The 17,065-nt window shown below is 34.9% G+C and overlaps 1 protein-coding gene across 1 annotated transcript in view; it reads left to right on the forward strand.

Annotated features, from left to right (window-relative positions):
* Window positions 1–17,065, forward strand: part of LOC129226240 (intermembrane lipid transfer protein VPS13A-like) — a 216,501-nt gene that overhangs the window by 9,136 nt on the left and 190,300 nt on the right. Inside the window, 3 exon segments of the mRNA XM_054860840.1 lie at window positions 203–245; window positions 8,223–8,414; window positions 11,895–11,953. Of these exon segments, the coding sequence (XP_054716815.1) occupies window positions 203–245; window positions 8,223–8,414; window positions 11,895–11,953 (294 nt within the window).

Below are 17,065 nucleotides of genomic sequence, written 5' to 3' on the forward strand. Positions count from 1 at the left end.
GCAGCGGGAACGAGTGAGGCCAAGTTCATGCGGCTGTATCCTTGCGCGCGTCCTTGCGATTGCTCGGACTGGTTTCGCGTTCTTTTCTTTTTCTTTTTCCCCCGTCGTCGTTTAACCTAATTCCCGTTACACAACGGCCCGCGGGCTTTCCCCAGTGCCTTATTGTTTTCTTCACTTCACTTTCTCTCTCTTTTTTTTCCAGGCCGGCCTCGATCTCCCCATCGAAGTCAAAGGAGGAAGCATCGGTGAGTCTGTCCGTCCATTTCATCCCTTTTCTCCAACCCCCGAAACGGGACCGATATTCATAACACACAAAGTGAGCAATTAGCTGATTTGACGGGATGCAAATGAGATAACCGATGAGAGTTCAAGACCACGTTCAACACGTTTGGGATTTTGTAGTTTCGTGGCTTGTACGGGCGTTTCGTAAAATTTTATTCCGTTTACAACATAGGCCAGGGATGCCTATTGCCTATAGGGATGAGAGGGACATGGCGCACAATGTGCTATTGAAAATAATTGAAGGACTCGGGGCAAAAATGTGACAAGTCACAAGGAGTGACTTTTTTTTATCAAAATTTTTGTTTCTCGCAACTAAAATATGAGAATGGATTATGTCATTTGGAGAAAAACATACAGTGAAACCTGTGTAAGTTGACCACTTGCGGTGCATTACTTTTGTGGTCAACTTAAACAGGTGGTCAACTTATAGAGGTTGATTTATATGATAAGATCTAATTCTGTGCCTGAAAATAGCGGTCAACTTAGACAGGTGATCAACTTACAAGGGTGGTCAACTTTGCAGGTTTTACTATATCTGGTTTTAGTATTGCAGAATATAGAATGTATAATACCTTTGAAAAAATCTACAAATCTTTTTACAAGTTTTAAATTGGCTTACTGAAAAATTCACTTCATGTGGCATATCGCATTCTTGCTTCGAGTCCTTCAGTTATCTCAGGGGTGTGCGGTCTCTTTTTTGGGAAATATCGTTTTTTTTTTTTTTTTTTCTGTTAAGGGGGAAGGGGGTAGTTCTAAATACCTTTGGAGAATCGTTGCTAGTTCTGTATGATCTCTGGTTCTGAATGATGGCTGGTTCTGAATGATGCAGTTCAGTTGCATTTGGCATCTCAGGAATCAGTAAGAGTGTCATGAGGAGGGAACACACTACTTTGTTCTAATAAACATAAATAAAGCTGGACCACCTTCACCCCAAAATAAATAAATTCCTAGAAATTTTTTCTGACAATTCTAATTGCCATGCATTGGGCCAGACAAATCCAAAACTTACCAGATAAGCAAATAATCAGGGTTAGACGCTTGACTCAAACTATGAATATCTTCGCTTCGATCGTTACTACAAAGTCTACAGCGACCTTCGGACAAGGCCGGGACACTGACTTGTTTTATCATTGAGAGCAGTTTTCTTTCTCTGAGCTCATTGTCTACGTTAAGATTTTGCAACCAGCTAAAATTAATTACTCATGCATCCAAATTTCAAATCAATTGTTTTGTTTTCTATCCCGTAAAGAAAACAACACACATGCTTTATATATACATATATATGTAATTGTCAATACTTGAAATACAGTAAAACCTGTAAAGTTGACCACCCTTGTAAGTTGACCACCTGTCTATGTTGACCGCTTTTGTCAGGAACGGAATGAGCCCTATCTCATATAATGAAGGAAAAACCTCTGTAACTTGACCACCTCTCTATCTTGACCACCTGTCTATCTTGACCACTAACGTACGCCAAATTTGGTCTCGAGTATTGTAAAAAACCCTTTGTAAGTAGACCACTTGGTTTATTTTTTTAAACTTTCTTCAGCATTTTATTTTATTACTTATTTATTTATTATAATAATATTTTTTTTTTTTTGATAGCGTTCAAAGAATGTTTTTAATGCTTTAATGACATACTAGCATTTTACTAACTAAACAGCAGCATAAAGTTTATGCTGCTCTTTATTCTCCAAACTTGTTTTTCATTTGTTGTTCTATTTGAGATAGCTTTTCGTATTCTTTTCAATAAAAATAGATGTCAGTAGAAAAGTTCATAGTCTTTTCTTTCAGTTGCAATACGGAGTGGCAACACAGGAATTCTGCAAAAAAGAGCAGGCCCGGATCTATACATTTTGGGCCCCCTGCAAAAAAATATGTGGGCCTCTCCCTAGTGGCCAGCACTGTCTATTTGAAAAGCGATAAGCCTAAGAGCTAGTTTTTTTTTCTCTTTTTTCATCAATTTCTAGGGCTGTTAGCCCCTTTAAGGACGCGGGCCCCTCGCACTGCGGGTACGCAGATCTGGGCCTAGTAATAAGTAAAGTTACATGTTTCTAGTGCAAGGGATTAAGACATTTTAATTTTGCCTTTATGAACTGGGAGAGTCGAGCTTGTTGCTCTTTGTGCTATTAATTTTACATAAAAAGGCTTCAAAAAGAAAGTTAGTGGAACTTGAGATTAATAAAAAGTATGAAATATTAAGAGCAATTGAAAATGGAGAAAGCCAGAGAAAATTAGGTGGCATGTATGGAATTTCTAAATCTACAGTATGTAATATAGTTAAAAACAAGGGAAAATAACAAAAGTATTTGAATAGTATGTTTAATTATTGTTTCACTTTCAATAATGTTAAACAATGAAAGTGGAGCTGAACAGAAAAAGTAAGGGTGAATTCCTCAAAAAATGAATACATGGTGCAAGAAATGACGGAAAAAAAACATTACCGCCCTTTATAAGTTGACCACCTGTCTAAGTTGACCGCCAAAGTACTGCACCGCGAGTGGTCAACTTACACAGGTTTCACTGTAAAATGTTTCATATTTAAACAGCGCAAAAATGCAGCTAAAGTAGTTAAACGTATTCTATATATATGTTACCGTTAAAGTATATAATGCAGTTATTTTATAGAAAACCTGGTTATTCCATGAAATAACTGATCGTGTCCGTTAAAGTGCGTAATATGTTATTAATTTGACACTTTAACTAGTTATTCTATGAAATAACTAGGTATTCTATAAATTAACTAATGAAAGGCAGTTAAAGTGTAAAATAAACAATTTATCTAAAATGAAATAACTATAGGTATTCTATAAATAAACTAATGATAGACAACTAAAATGAAAAAGTAGCAATTCATCTAATTTATGCAGCGTATAAATAGTATTTATGGAAACGTACCATAAAATCATTTGTTACAACAAGGATTACTAAAATGACACTTGGAATTACGAAGAACATTATTTCAAAACAAAAAATTTTTTTGTTGACACACTGGGTTTTACACAAACATTTTTTAAATCCCTGACCAGTACCTCAACTTTGAGCTGTCGTGCAAGATATATGATGTAGATTAGTTTACACTTTAACGGGCTGCAGATCGTTATTCTATGAAATAACTAGTTAAACCATGAAATACAAGAGAGTTTTATACTTTAACGGACACAATCAGTTATTCCATGAAATAACTAGGTATTCTATAAAATAACGGATTTAATACTTTAACGGTAGCATATATATTAAATGTAATATCACCCGCAGGTAGCACCATAGTAAGTATACAACAACAAGAAGAAAATTCAGAAATATAAATAGAAAAAAAACCGTAGTAAATAGAAAAACCATTGAACACTAAGAACATGAAAAAGTAATCATGGGCAGTAACTGCTACGTTTTCAAAGAGCTGGAGCAGTTGGCATATTCAATAATTTGCAGGTTACCATAGAGGGCAGTATCATATAGTCAGCAAACAATTAAAATTTTAATAAATTGGCAAGCATTTATATACTTATCTGCTTATTAGGCTTAGTTTGGTAGACTTTAAACTGTAAATAAAACAATTATATGTATTAATTAATTGATTAAAAGTATTTCAAATGTAACTTGCGTGAATTTTATACAAAAGATATAAAAAGAGTTAACATGTATTACCAACTCCTCCAGAGAGCTGGATTAGTTGGTAATAATATTTTTTTTTGGGGAGTGTTTTAAAGAAGGTAATTTTATTGAAACTGAAAGACCTCCCTCACTCCGTAAATGATTTATTTAAATATTAAAATCGCGAAAGCATAATCAAAATGAAAATATTTTAAATGCCCGTAGTTACACAAAAAAGCCTCAATAAAAAACAAATGCAATAATTTCATTTCTTTACGCTGAAGCGAGAAATGGCAGCACACAATATTATCCAGCAATTACTTTACACTATGTCGTGTGAAAAAGCAAATAAAAATGAATTTTCACTAACTTGTAATTGTCTCTAGCGCTTTTTCTAGTCAACTTAGCGGGTTTGCGATTTTGCACAGTAAAACCGAGTAAAACGTGTGTCAAAATATTTTTCGCGAGCATTCCAACCATACCAAGCTCGCAGCATTAAAATGCATTTTTCGTGCAGAAAGAGTGGTTTGAAAAATCAATTAAAACTTAATGTTTCACGCTTTCAACAATGAATTTCAACAATGAAAAAGAGTCAAAATTTAAATTTTTTGTTTCGCTAACTAAAAAACGCTTATAACTTTTTTTCTAGTGGATTTTGGTTATTGGACCTTGGGCTCCCTAACAATTTCATCATTTAGAGTATTTTTTAAAGACCTTTCCAACCATATAAAATTCGAAAAAATCGGACCATCCGTTCGAGTAGAAAGAGCCATTTAGGACGAAATAATTTTTTAAAATTAATATCTCCGTTAAATAGCGCCCGATTTCAAAAATGTTTATTGATGACGCTAAAACTCGGCAATACTGCCGTGTGCAGGTAAAGGGCAGTAACTGCAAAATTTTCATTTTTCAATTTTTTGCATTTTTGTCATCTATCGTACGTGAGCTTCATTGTACAAGCTCGCTTATTTGGTTTCCGCTGAAAAAAAAGCCGCGAAAAAGACGTTTAATTCCAACATTTCCCCATTGTTAGTGTGGAATCCAAAACGCGTTTCTTTGAAATATCTCAAAAACTCATTTCTGCAGATACTGCCGTTTACCTGCACACGACAGAATAGCTACTGAACAAAAAAAGAATGAAGAAAATCAGTTCACAAACAGAGGAGAAAATGGTTCCGAAAGAAAACGGCTTGCCTATTAATATATAAAGATACCGAAATTGCCTTGCAGTTCATTCCCTTTAACGTAAAGCTTTCTTTGTCATTAACGTAAAGCTTCATTATAAACTTCCTAATTATTTCATTTTCGCTTTTATTCTTCCAAAATTCTATGAACTAAGAAAATATGCCGCTCCAAGTGAAACATAATTAGTGGATTTATGCATTTTCCTTAACAGAAAGAATAAAGCTTCACCGATACGCCTAAGGCTTACTAAAACTAATCGAGCTTAAACTAATACCAATAAACGACACGGAACTGTCTGAGAGAGAGCTAAGAGAAACATTGCCAAAGTACTCATTACAAGCTACAACGACCGTTTCCCATTAATTTGTTAACTGCTTATTATGCTTATTGAATATATCCCATGAAAAAAATGGATTTGAAAGTTTGTCGCTTACTGTAACAATCGACGGTTCAAACACTTCCGGGAGAATTAAACACTTCAGTTCCCTTTAACAAATGCAAGTTTAGACGTTCTGATTTTGGTTATTTGTTGAAAAAGATTAACTAGTTTAGAAAGAGAAGTTTTGCTGTTTTCTTATTTCATTTTAAATAGAATTTTTTAAGTTGCTTTCTCTATTATTATCTCCGCCGATTCCGCATTTTTACTGTCAAGATTAATAATGCTCACTTAAAGTTTGAAATTTCCCTTCTAAATTGAAGCATTAATGATTTGTCACTATTGGTTATGCAGTCAAGCCCCGCTATAACGAACCTTCAGCGGACTGGCCTAGGAGATAACGAGGGTTCGCTACATCCGATTTTTTGAAAATAAGCTCATACTTGCTAAGATACTTCTGAAATGAATGTTTTTATCCCATGATATTTATATTAGTGAAAAGGATAACATTAAATAAAATATTAACTAATGTATTCAGTTGTTAACAACCTATAGGAATGTATCTTTTTATTTTATCCATAATATGAAAAGAAAAATGTTATTTTTGGTTGCAAGCTTTTATGTACGTCTCGTTGATTTTTCTGTCAACTATTGTAAAAAAAAAAAAAATCAGCAATTTGTTTTTCTAGTTTCTGTCGTAAAAAAAATTGCTCTAAAAACTAAGAATTACAGTTCTGCCAGATAATGACTACAGTCAATTTGGAAAAGAAAAATTCCTTGTATATTGAGAATAGACTTTCGCTGCTTTCCAATTTTCGAACAAATTTACCTTAATCCCCTTACTGAATTTTTTCCGCTTGCCTAATTTAGCCATACTCAGTCTGAAATACCACAATGCAATAGGTTAGGAATGTGGTTTGGACCGGAGTATTCTGGTGAAAAAGGCGTACTTAATGCAGAAGATGGTGGTTTTCTTCGGATAAATTGGTAAGGAACGTAAACTGGGACAAGTGCTGTGAAAAGCTGAAATTTTAGAAATTTTTGGATCGCTATAGTCGATTCTACAGTGTTAAGGGTTTGAAAATACATCAACAATATTGGTCTTCAGTTGGGACCAATTAAGAAGTTCGCTACAACCAGCGGATCGTTATATCCCGTGTTCGCAATAACGGGGTTTTACTGTACCATTTTTATGCCACCACGCACCGTAAGCTAACATAATGCGAGTGTTGTGTTAAGAAAGAGCATTATATTTTGGTGTTAAATCAATAGCTAGTACTTTTTCTCAAAATTTTGAGTAGTCTCTTTCCTTGCCATCAGTTCTCAATTTAAGTTCCGGGTACCAAGTTTTGCAATGTTGAATTACTTGCATTGTTTATGTTTTAAAGAGAAACAAATCCACCACTAAATTTCTTTTTCGGAATTTTAAAATTGTTTTTACGTATATGTTAGTTTTTTATGTTTCAATGTTATAATATTTTTTATGAATTTCTTTGCAGTATAATTATGATAAAGCAGAAATATTTAAAAATGGATCATTTCACGGAAATAGTTATTTGGTCCGCATGACACCTCATATATGTCATTTAATATAATGCTTTAAAATATTAATCAACACATTTTTTCTGCTTAACTTACGTGCTATATCTTGAGCAAGAAATATTTCTTCATTATCCTTACAATTATTACTTTTTAATGTTGATTTAATTATTACCGTCATGTGTGGGACAAGCGGTTGACTTTTTCGTGGAATGGCCCAAATATTTTTACTCTATTATTCTCAGTTGAAATGGCATTTAAATGTGTAGTTGCTTATTAAAAAAGGTTCCAGGTTTTTATTCTTGTGGTAAATGCAAAATTATATTTTATTATAACTTGTAATGTTAAATGATAAGCGACTCAACTTGCTTCCTAATCTTGTGTACAGTGCAATCTTTATACATAAAGGACTAATCTCTGTCCGGATGTCCGGGGTAAACTTCAAAACTACTTGAGGGATTTTAACCATTTTTTCACCATAGATAGCTACATAATCGGGGAACAACTTAGGCTATAATTTATTGCTAAAAAACTTAGTTTAAGAACGTCGTGATCGAAAACAGTGAATGTCATGTAATTGCCACATCAAATGATTAAAGATTAAATCCATTGTTTCGAAGCTTCGTTGCCTAACAACAGCAACATTAAACGTAATCATAATGTAAATTTTGAATCAAGGCTTCTCCGGAGCAAACATGAGTCTGAAGTCATTTAAACATTTGAAAACTCACTTTTGCACATTTAGGTAAACATAGTAGAGAGCATTTTTTCTTTTTTTGTGTGTGTACTATTTAAGTAAATAAAGCGCACAGTTTTTTTTAGTGATCTTTGTTTTTGTTAAATATATTTTGGAAATTCTTCAAATTTTTATATGCTTCACTTTGCGCTTTCGTTTCTAAATGAATACTCTTTCGTTCTTTATACTTATTGCTGTTTTACTTTTATGGGTAAGGATGAAGCTCAATATTTAATGACGTCAAAGCGGTGTGTTTTGAGTTTTTTCAGTTAAAACAGAAAACAAAAGTAGCGATTGTTTCTCACAATTATTACTAACCCAGGCAACGCCGAGTATTTTTGCTAGTTAAGTTATAAAAGTGTACAAAAACCGAAAATTATATAAAAGTTGCATTTACTGGCTTATCTATGTGAGGAATTCTTTCATACTGCCTAATTAAAACATGGCCCTGCGGTCAAAAAAAAAAAGTTTCCCTACATCTGGTTAAAACTATGTTTCCTTCATCCGCAGGCAAGATCTCCATAGACATCCCGTGGACGTCTCTGTACTATGAACCTGTCCTGGTTCACGTGGATGAGGTCCTGGTGCTGGCCGGACCCGTCGCTGACCGGAAACACGATCCTGAGAGAGATAAGCGGTTGTCCCGAGCACAGAAAAGCAGAAGATTGGAGGAGGCTAGCCCCCCAGATCCTGAAGCAACAAGTAAGAAGAGTTTTTACACCTTGACCTTTACTTTTTCTCTTAAATTATAGCTTTAGTTTTGACTTTGAACCTTTTCTGAAATTATTTTTAATTTCGAACTACTGAAGTGAAATATTTTTTCATGTCACTTATATTATTATTATTATTTTATATATTTACTAGTGGCACCCGCACGGCTTCGCCCGTAATAGAAAAATTAAAGGTCTTTTGGTTCGCCTGTATATTTACAAATAATGTATGGTGAATTTTCTCGCCAATTGGCTTGTACCGACGTTACAGTTCCACGTTATGATAATTTCGTATCTCGCCAATTGGCTTGTGCCCATGTTACGGTTCCACGTTATGATAATTTCGTAATTTATGATAGTTTTGTTCTTAAAATTGGAATAGAAAAAGAACCACATCGAATTTTCGAAAAATCGCTTCGAGGTGCACACCCCCATGCTACATACTAACTTTGTGCCAAATTTCATGAAAATCGGCCGAACGGTCTAGGCGCTATGCGCGTCACAGACATCCAGATATCCAGACATCCTCCGGACAGAGAGACTTTCAGCTTTATTATTAGTAAAGATGACTTGGAGGTAAAAAGGAGTAAAATGAATAAAAAATTGATCATATCACAAAAACACTTTCCTGGAAATGTTTAATATTATTTCCAAATTATTTCTTCAATGGGTTGTTGTTTATGAAGGTTTACCATACAAAGCTGTTTATTATAATCTTTGGACTTCAGAAGTTTGATGTTTCATGTTAGCAGTTTTTAAACGACATCAAAGTACGTAAAAATAAATAAATTAATTTAATTAAAAATAAAGAAATAAATCGTAATTGTTAGAATAGCAAGTTCATATATAAAACCATTTGACTTTACTTTCTACCGACCCGTTTATATCGGAGTAATGTTGCTGTGATAATTATTGTTCGCTATTGTTCAAAGCAAAAATGACCACAGACATCCTCTCTTTTATTCACCAGATATCAGAGTTTAAACCATTATTTCATGAAAAGAAAAAAAAAAAATGTGTTTAAGCACAACGATGAACTATTGTTTCCTTATGTCCAAGCATTAGAATTTTAAGATTAGGTCATTAATTTCCACTAAAAGCCTGATATACTAACAATCTTCTGTTTTGTTTCTTATCTATCTATATATATATAAAAATGAATGTTTGTCTGTATGTCATCCATGAACTCAAAACTACCCGGCAGATTTGGCTGAAACTTTCACCGTTTGTTATTTTTGGTACTGGGAATGTTTATAGACCAGTTCGAAAAAAATCCGATCGATAGTTCCTTTTTTATTCCAATTTAAGTCACAATCCATTGGATAAATACGAATAAAATGATCGGCTGCAGAAATTAATTCGCGTGAAAGATCTCATTGATAAGAAGTTAGCTGTTGCCATTTTTCTTGAGTTTGAACAAATAAATTCTTTCTTTATTGTTTTATGGCTTTTCATGCAACGGGGGGATTTAAAACTTTTTCTATTTGATATTTTTAGCGATGGATTGATCTTGCAAACTGCGTGAGTACAAAATTTGAGTATAGTCACGGCTTCACTTGATACCTGGACCGATTATTATGAAAATTGCTATATATATGTATTTTCCCACGGAGAAGGTGCATAATATGCTCATTGAAGCCACTCGCCACCAGGTGGCACTGCAGAGTAGCAACTTCTGCCCCGTTCAACCGATTGTCATGAAAATCAGTATAATGATGTATTTTTTTGTTGTCGTAGCAACGCGCGTCGGGTACAGCTAGTCCTCATATATATAATAGCGAGGGATCGAGTAACGCTCCTGACGTGACCAACAATGAAACTCGCGCCGCGGCATGATAATTTGATAATATTTTTTGGTAATATGTGACATGCAGGGAAATGCTTTATTTTGACAAAGCTGGACTGGATCGTTTAACTTAACTGTTTTACTGGTGAGATACTCATTTTAGGAGAATGAAAAAACGAAAAAGGGGTCAACAATGAGCGCTACCCACTGAAGTTTAGGGTTAATCCACAGGATTTAGGGTTAAAGTTTCAACTAGCAAAATATCATCGAACAGGCAATGGCTACTTTTAAATGTAGAAGCCAATTTCCCCGCCATACCTTGACGGGCAATTTTCTGGTATATCTATATTTCTTAATTTATATGTATATTTTACGTATACTAAACTAAAAATATACTGGATATTTTGAAGCAAATATAAAAAGTTCTGTTTGTGAGAATAATTGAGACTATTTAATATATTCAGTATATTACCGCCCTTTAGCCAGGGCTAAAGCAAAAATACGTGAAATACACCGCCAGCTCAGTCATTTCCAGCCGAGGACTGCAGTTTTGCTTTAGCCCCGGCTAATGGGCGGTAATTCACTGAACATACCTGCCTTGCCTTCAATCTTCGAGTTGAACCGAACCATTGCTTCGGTCACTCGTCTGGTCAGTGCTTATTCTATATTAGCTACCAGTTTGTTTGGCACTCTTGGCTTCCATAAGAGGTTTTCCATCTCCAGCTCGGTCACTTTCCTACGCCCGGCTGGAGTGCTAATAAGCACGAAACTGCAGTCCTCGGCTGGAAATGACTGAGCTGGCGGTGTATTTCACGTACTATTTAATATATTTATTTTTTTTCACACCAGCTTTCTCATTTTTATAAATCTTAAAGCGTCCTTCATCCACGAAACTAAAAATTCATCTATTTAAGGAATATCCAGTACTATAAAATTAAATACTTTACTCAATGAAAAATATATATTTTTCTTAATTCAGTATCTTTAGATACTGAAAATTAGCAATAAATTTCAAAATAAATTTTGAGCCAGAAGGATGCGAGTCCAAAATTTGCGATTTTCCGTTTATTAGTGCATTGTATGTAGAAGTCTATTCCGCATCGAGCCATCTGAACATAATTCATTAAAAAAAATGTTTTTAAATTTTTACGAGGGCTAAAAGAGCGCGCGACCCCTCCTTTGCATGCGGCAGAAAAACGTTTTTCCTCTCTCCTGTAAAATTATCATAATGTGACTTACGTCCGTCTGGCTCCGAGGTACATAAATATCCTCTCAACTTTTGTAATTATAGCATGTATAATGTATATTCACATATTTGATTTTTTTAATGTATTTTCTGACAAAGAAAGAACTATTTTTTTTTTTACTTACACTTTAGTGCTAAGTACACTGTTAAAAATTCAGGAAGATTTTCTGGTAATTGCTACTGTAAAATGCCGGACTTAACGCATCGCTGATATTTATGGTAATTTATACCGGAGAAATAAGCGATCCCAGCGCCAATCGGTTGCTGTGGCGTACCGAGGAAACCGTAAAATTTTACAGTAACATTTGACTTTTACGGTAATAGTTACTGGCAACATGGATGCCAGTAACAATTACCGTAAATTTTCCGGAAATTTTTTAACAGTGTAAGTGTCAGTAGATAGTTTGTTACATTAAAAAAATTCTCTTTTTGTCCAAAAGGGGATCGTCCAAAGGGATTTATGGAAAATCTGATCACAACTATTGTTAACAATGTTCAGGTAAGTGTAAAATATAATTTATGCATAAAAGTTTTCACACTCTTATCCCCAGATGGTAAAAAAAAATGTTCATTGTATTTTATTTTATTAATTTCTTCAAATTTTAATTTATAGAAGAAAGTATTTAGATTCATAGAAATTTTAGAATTTCAGATTTCGACCCATATACATGGTTTGATGTGTGCTGAATACATTTTGACCATTTTTTTTTTTTTTTTGCGGAAAATGTCAAGAAAAAATGATTTTGGCGACATTTGATGACTATCAACTTTGGCTCCGCAACTCGCCAACATTGGTACCAAAATTACAAAAAGGATGCCCAGTTGATGACATCTCTAACTTCTCGCCAAACACAAACTAAGTCATACTTCTGTCTTTTATGAACGAACGGGTATAAACGAACGACGGGTTTACACGAACTGAAGGGAACAGTACGATCTCCTAAAAAAATGAACGATCGTTCTTTTGAACGGTTTAGGTCATTACACAGGAAGTACATTTGTTGGTTGATTTTTTCTTGTATTAGTTTTTAAGTGTACTATGTATACACAAGTAAACATATTAATAGTTTTGTTTCTATTTTATCATAAGACATTCGCATCTTCTGCTTTTAAGCTTTTCGCTGCCATCTTGTTATGCCGGTAAGATAATGAATTAGGTTATATCTTTTATGGCCTACCTAATTAATTATGGATTGATTAATTATGAAAAAAATAATTAATTTGTAAATTTTAATAATTCATGTTTCGTAATTTTTCGATGATTTTTATTAAAATTCAAATAATTCTTAAATGAACGAAATCGCGCAAATGAGCGAATTCAATGTAATGTAAAAAAAAAGAACGAATCATGAAAAAGAACGACATTGCCCGTTCTTAAACTAAATATTAAAACTAGTGTAAAGCAGGGAAAAAAACTTACAGGTAAATAAATCATCAGGAACTAAGGTTGCTTTGTGTGGAAATGAATGAAACAAGCGCCAAATCTTAGGGCGATTCTCGAAAAAATGTCCCGTGCGTAATGTTAAGTTTTTTAATTTTCCGACTAACAAAAGCCTTCAAAAAATAATACCGTTGGAGAATGTAATACATGCTTTAATATACTATCAAAGCATAACAGTTAATTCCATATTTAATCAAGAGTTACTTGAATAAACTAAAAATCTTAACATTACGCCCGAGACATTTTTTCGAGAATCGCCCCTCAGCAAGATTGCAGCAAATGAAGCACATAAAAACACGAAGATAATATCTATACACAAAATTACAGAATTAAAAAAAAAGTCTTCGAAAAAATGAAATGATAGCTCTACTGAAAACTAACGGGAACTTTCATCTTCTACTTTGTTCTAGAAGCACCTGTTTTCTATGATTTCGTTGCGCAACAAACAACCGCCACCCATGGAGGAGTTACTTTAATGACGTGATTACAGGCACGACCTCACTCACGTACCTCGGCTTTAGAGCCGACATTGTCGTTATTTCCACTCTTTGACCACTGATAGTTCGGAACTTCGCTTTTTGTTTTGTTTTTCTAACCGGCCATTCGCGCGAAACAAAGAACATTCGAATCAATGAGGGGACTGGATCGTGCCGTTTTGTGGAACGACACGTCATAAAACTCATACTTACACAACTGAGCCTGTTCTTTCACATTTACTTGAGAACGAAATATGTTTTGGTCAGATAATAGTGTGGGATGAGCTGATACAATCCAGAAATAAAGAAACACCTTTGTGTTGAATAGCAAAAAATAATGGTGTCGTTTCCAAAATTTTAAAAGTATTTTTTTCTGAAAGAACATGCTTAAAAACATAGATCTGACCATTTTTTAAAATCACTTGACTAAGTTTAATATTTTTAAAAAATTGCTTTAATCGGTGCGCTTTCATTATTTACGCTTCTGCCGATGACATTACAAATGATGATATGCCATTCACAGAGCAAAATGTTTAATTCACATCTTTACTCACTTATATTGGCAACGATATGGTTAATGGCAAGCGTAGCGAGCAATTTCAATTCGCTTCTTGATTAACATAATGTAGAAACGCGGAAGAAAGATGCGCCAAATAGAATCATTTGTGACGTCATCAAGACCACCCCTTGTTTGAAAAATCAGACATTTAACTGTTGGGAAAATGAAAGCATTTTCTGGGTCCATGTTATACATATATATTTTGCTTATTCTATCAATTTCAGTGACAAAAAGTACTACTTTTGGCTGAAGGAAACAACCCCATTCTATAAACTTCAAATTGCACTAATTCGCAGCGAATTTCAGACACGTGTTTCGGCTTACCGGGAGCCCCTTGTACAGTGCAATTGAAGTGAGCCTACGTATGTAAAGCTCAATGGTGAGCTTCTGGATGAAAATTGTCTTTTGTCGGATATCTTTTCATCCGGAATCTCATTTCTTTTGCATTGAAGATCCCCCTAAAAGGTACCTTCGATTTCCACCAAAGTTGGGCAATTAAACGGAGAAATATCATATTTTACCTACACAATCTCGTGAAGTTCCCTTTTTTTCAAAGTCATTTTCCAGTTTGAAACTTTCTTGAGAAATATTGAGCGAAGCACAAGTGTCTTACCGGCTTGAAAAGTCAAACCGAAAGATTCTTCTGGATTCGTTGCCCAGTGGCAACGTATAAGGTTGGAAAGCTAAGTTCTGCGTTCCAGTCACTGCTTTGAGAACCAAAAAGGTGAAGTGGCTGTTTCCGGCACGTTGTCTAACTCAGAATGACCATACGTCCTGGAATTTTCGGAGACAGTCTTCAAATTCGATTCTTTTTCACGCTGTATCCCCCAAAGTGATAGTAAGGAAGCAAAAAGTCTCCAAATATAAACAAATGTATTTCCTAAATACCAAATTTGAAAATTAACTGCTTCATTTAAAATTTGAAATTACTTTTTTTTTTGGGGGGGGGGGGAATTTATCTACTTTCACAAGTGGTGCGCTATTATGTCCACAGGAAAGAAAATGAATAAATAATTTTTGACATCCTGAATTTAAGTTATGTTTTTCACAATCGTGTAAGTGTGTGTGTGTGTGTTAGGATATGGACGCAACCCCCCAAGAAAACGGATTTCGGTCGACAGTGCTGCTGGTACCTAAAGCCCTTAGATCGTAGAATAAGTAGTGACACGTTAAACGATGCTTTCCTCTATGTCTGCTACGGTGAAGAGCGTGTTTTGCTTCTTGATTGTGGTGTTTCTTGATTATGAATTAACATGGAGTTAATAAGAAACCACAATTAGGAGCCGGTAGACGGTGGTGCTCGTAGAGGACCCGGTCCAAAAAAGAAAGGACGTCAACAGTTATGTGAAGCTATTCCTGGTAGCTAAAAAAAAATTGTTTTCTAATCGACTCGCTGTCTAAGGGAAAAGTCATCATCATCAAAGAATAAGCTAAGTTTGTTCCGGTTTCTGGTCCAATCATCTCTTCTAGGTTTGCCACGGTCTCTTTTGCTTTTTTACCTGCAATAAAAGTCGGCTCTAAGAAGCCTCCCTTGTTTCATACGTCGGACACGGTCTTCCACCCAATACAATATTTAAGTTTTTCTCAGAGGCTAAAAACTTTTATTCTTTTCTAATGTCTTATTTCCTAATTTTCCCCATAAGTTTTTGTAAGCCTTTTATAGATCTTAGGTACCGCATCTTGTGCTGCCTGGATTCTGCTTCTGCCTTGAGTACCCAGAGTTAATGTCTAAGGTTATAATGTTGTAAGACAAACTGCTCGTTGACTAACCACTCTAGGGTCTAACACTTTGGCCCACTATATCATGCATACGAATGACAACTGACATTTATTCTTCCTATAGTACTGCATTAATCTAAAAAATAAATCATTGGCGCAGCATTTCAATTTCAAGTAGGCAATAAAAAAAGTTTGCATTTATTATGTAGAAATAATGCTTAAGGTGACGAGGTGCCTTAGACAAAACGATAAAATTCGTTCTCCCATTTGAATGGTGAAACAATTTTTAGGATCAAAATTTTCAAAGCAAAAGTGTCGTCGACGAAGAGGTGAATTTCGTTCTGCTACTTGAGTGGTAAAACAATTTTTAGAATCAAAATTTTGAAAGCAAAACTGTCGTTGACCGAAGAGGTGAAATTCGTTGTTCTACTTGAGTGGTGAAATAAATTCTAGGGCTGAAGACGTCGACAATTTTCATTGACAGGAAGGTGACCCTAATTCTTCTACTTAACTAATCGAATATTTTTTAGAAAATACTGAAGACGACAAGGTGGCATCTACGAAGACATGAATTTAATTCTGCGACTTGATGTGAGACATTTCTGTCTATCCAAAAGTAAATGGCAGTCGGTGAAAACATGTCATTAACATTCCTCGGAACTGTTCAAAAGATAAGCGTCCCGTTGTTCGGGCTCTCTGCTCGTTGAATGAGTGAGTGGGTCGTCGCATACATAACTCGCTGGTCATGATTTCAGTGGGAGACATTAACAGAAAAGTAGTTCTTGAGCGTATTCTAGGTCAAAAAATTTTGTTCTCACGAAAACGAAAGCCACAAAGCAAGTTGGATTCAATAAAGTGCCCTTTGTAATCTAGTCCCCCCCCCCACTTTCTCTCTGTCTTTCTCACTCTTTTTACTTCCTTTTACAAAAAAGGAAGTATTGCATTCGCGAAAAAATTTTCACTGAAAAATCGGCCTTAATTTCTATTTTGCTCATCCCCGAATGAATGTTGAGTTTATTTTTCGACCCGACCACACGTGGATATATGCCTAGGAACGTACACACACCCGAAATATCCATTTTGACAATTCCTGAGTTAATTACAACGAGTTTTCTCGTGACGTCTGTATGTACGTATGTATGTGCGTATGTATGTATGTATATCGCATAACTCAAGAACGGAATGTCCTAGAAAGTTGAAATTTGGTACTTGGACTCCTAGTGGGGTCTAGTTGTGCACGTCTCTTTTTGGTTGCATTCGGATGCTCCAAAGGGGGTCTTTTGCCCCTTTGGGGGGGGGGAATCATTGCTAATGTCGATGTAAACTCTAGTGATGTTATTATTTGGCGGACACTTGGCGATATATCGCCAGTCTTTTGGTCGCCAAGTTTTGATGCCAACTTGACGACAAATTTGG

Source organism: Uloborus diversus, chromosome 7 (genome assembly GCF_026930045.1).
Source record: "Uloborus diversus isolate 005 chromosome 7, Udiv.v.3.1, whole genome shotgun sequence".
In the NCBI taxonomy this organism is placed as follows: Eukaryota; Metazoa; Arthropoda; class Arachnida; order Araneae; family Uloboridae; genus Uloborus; species Uloborus diversus.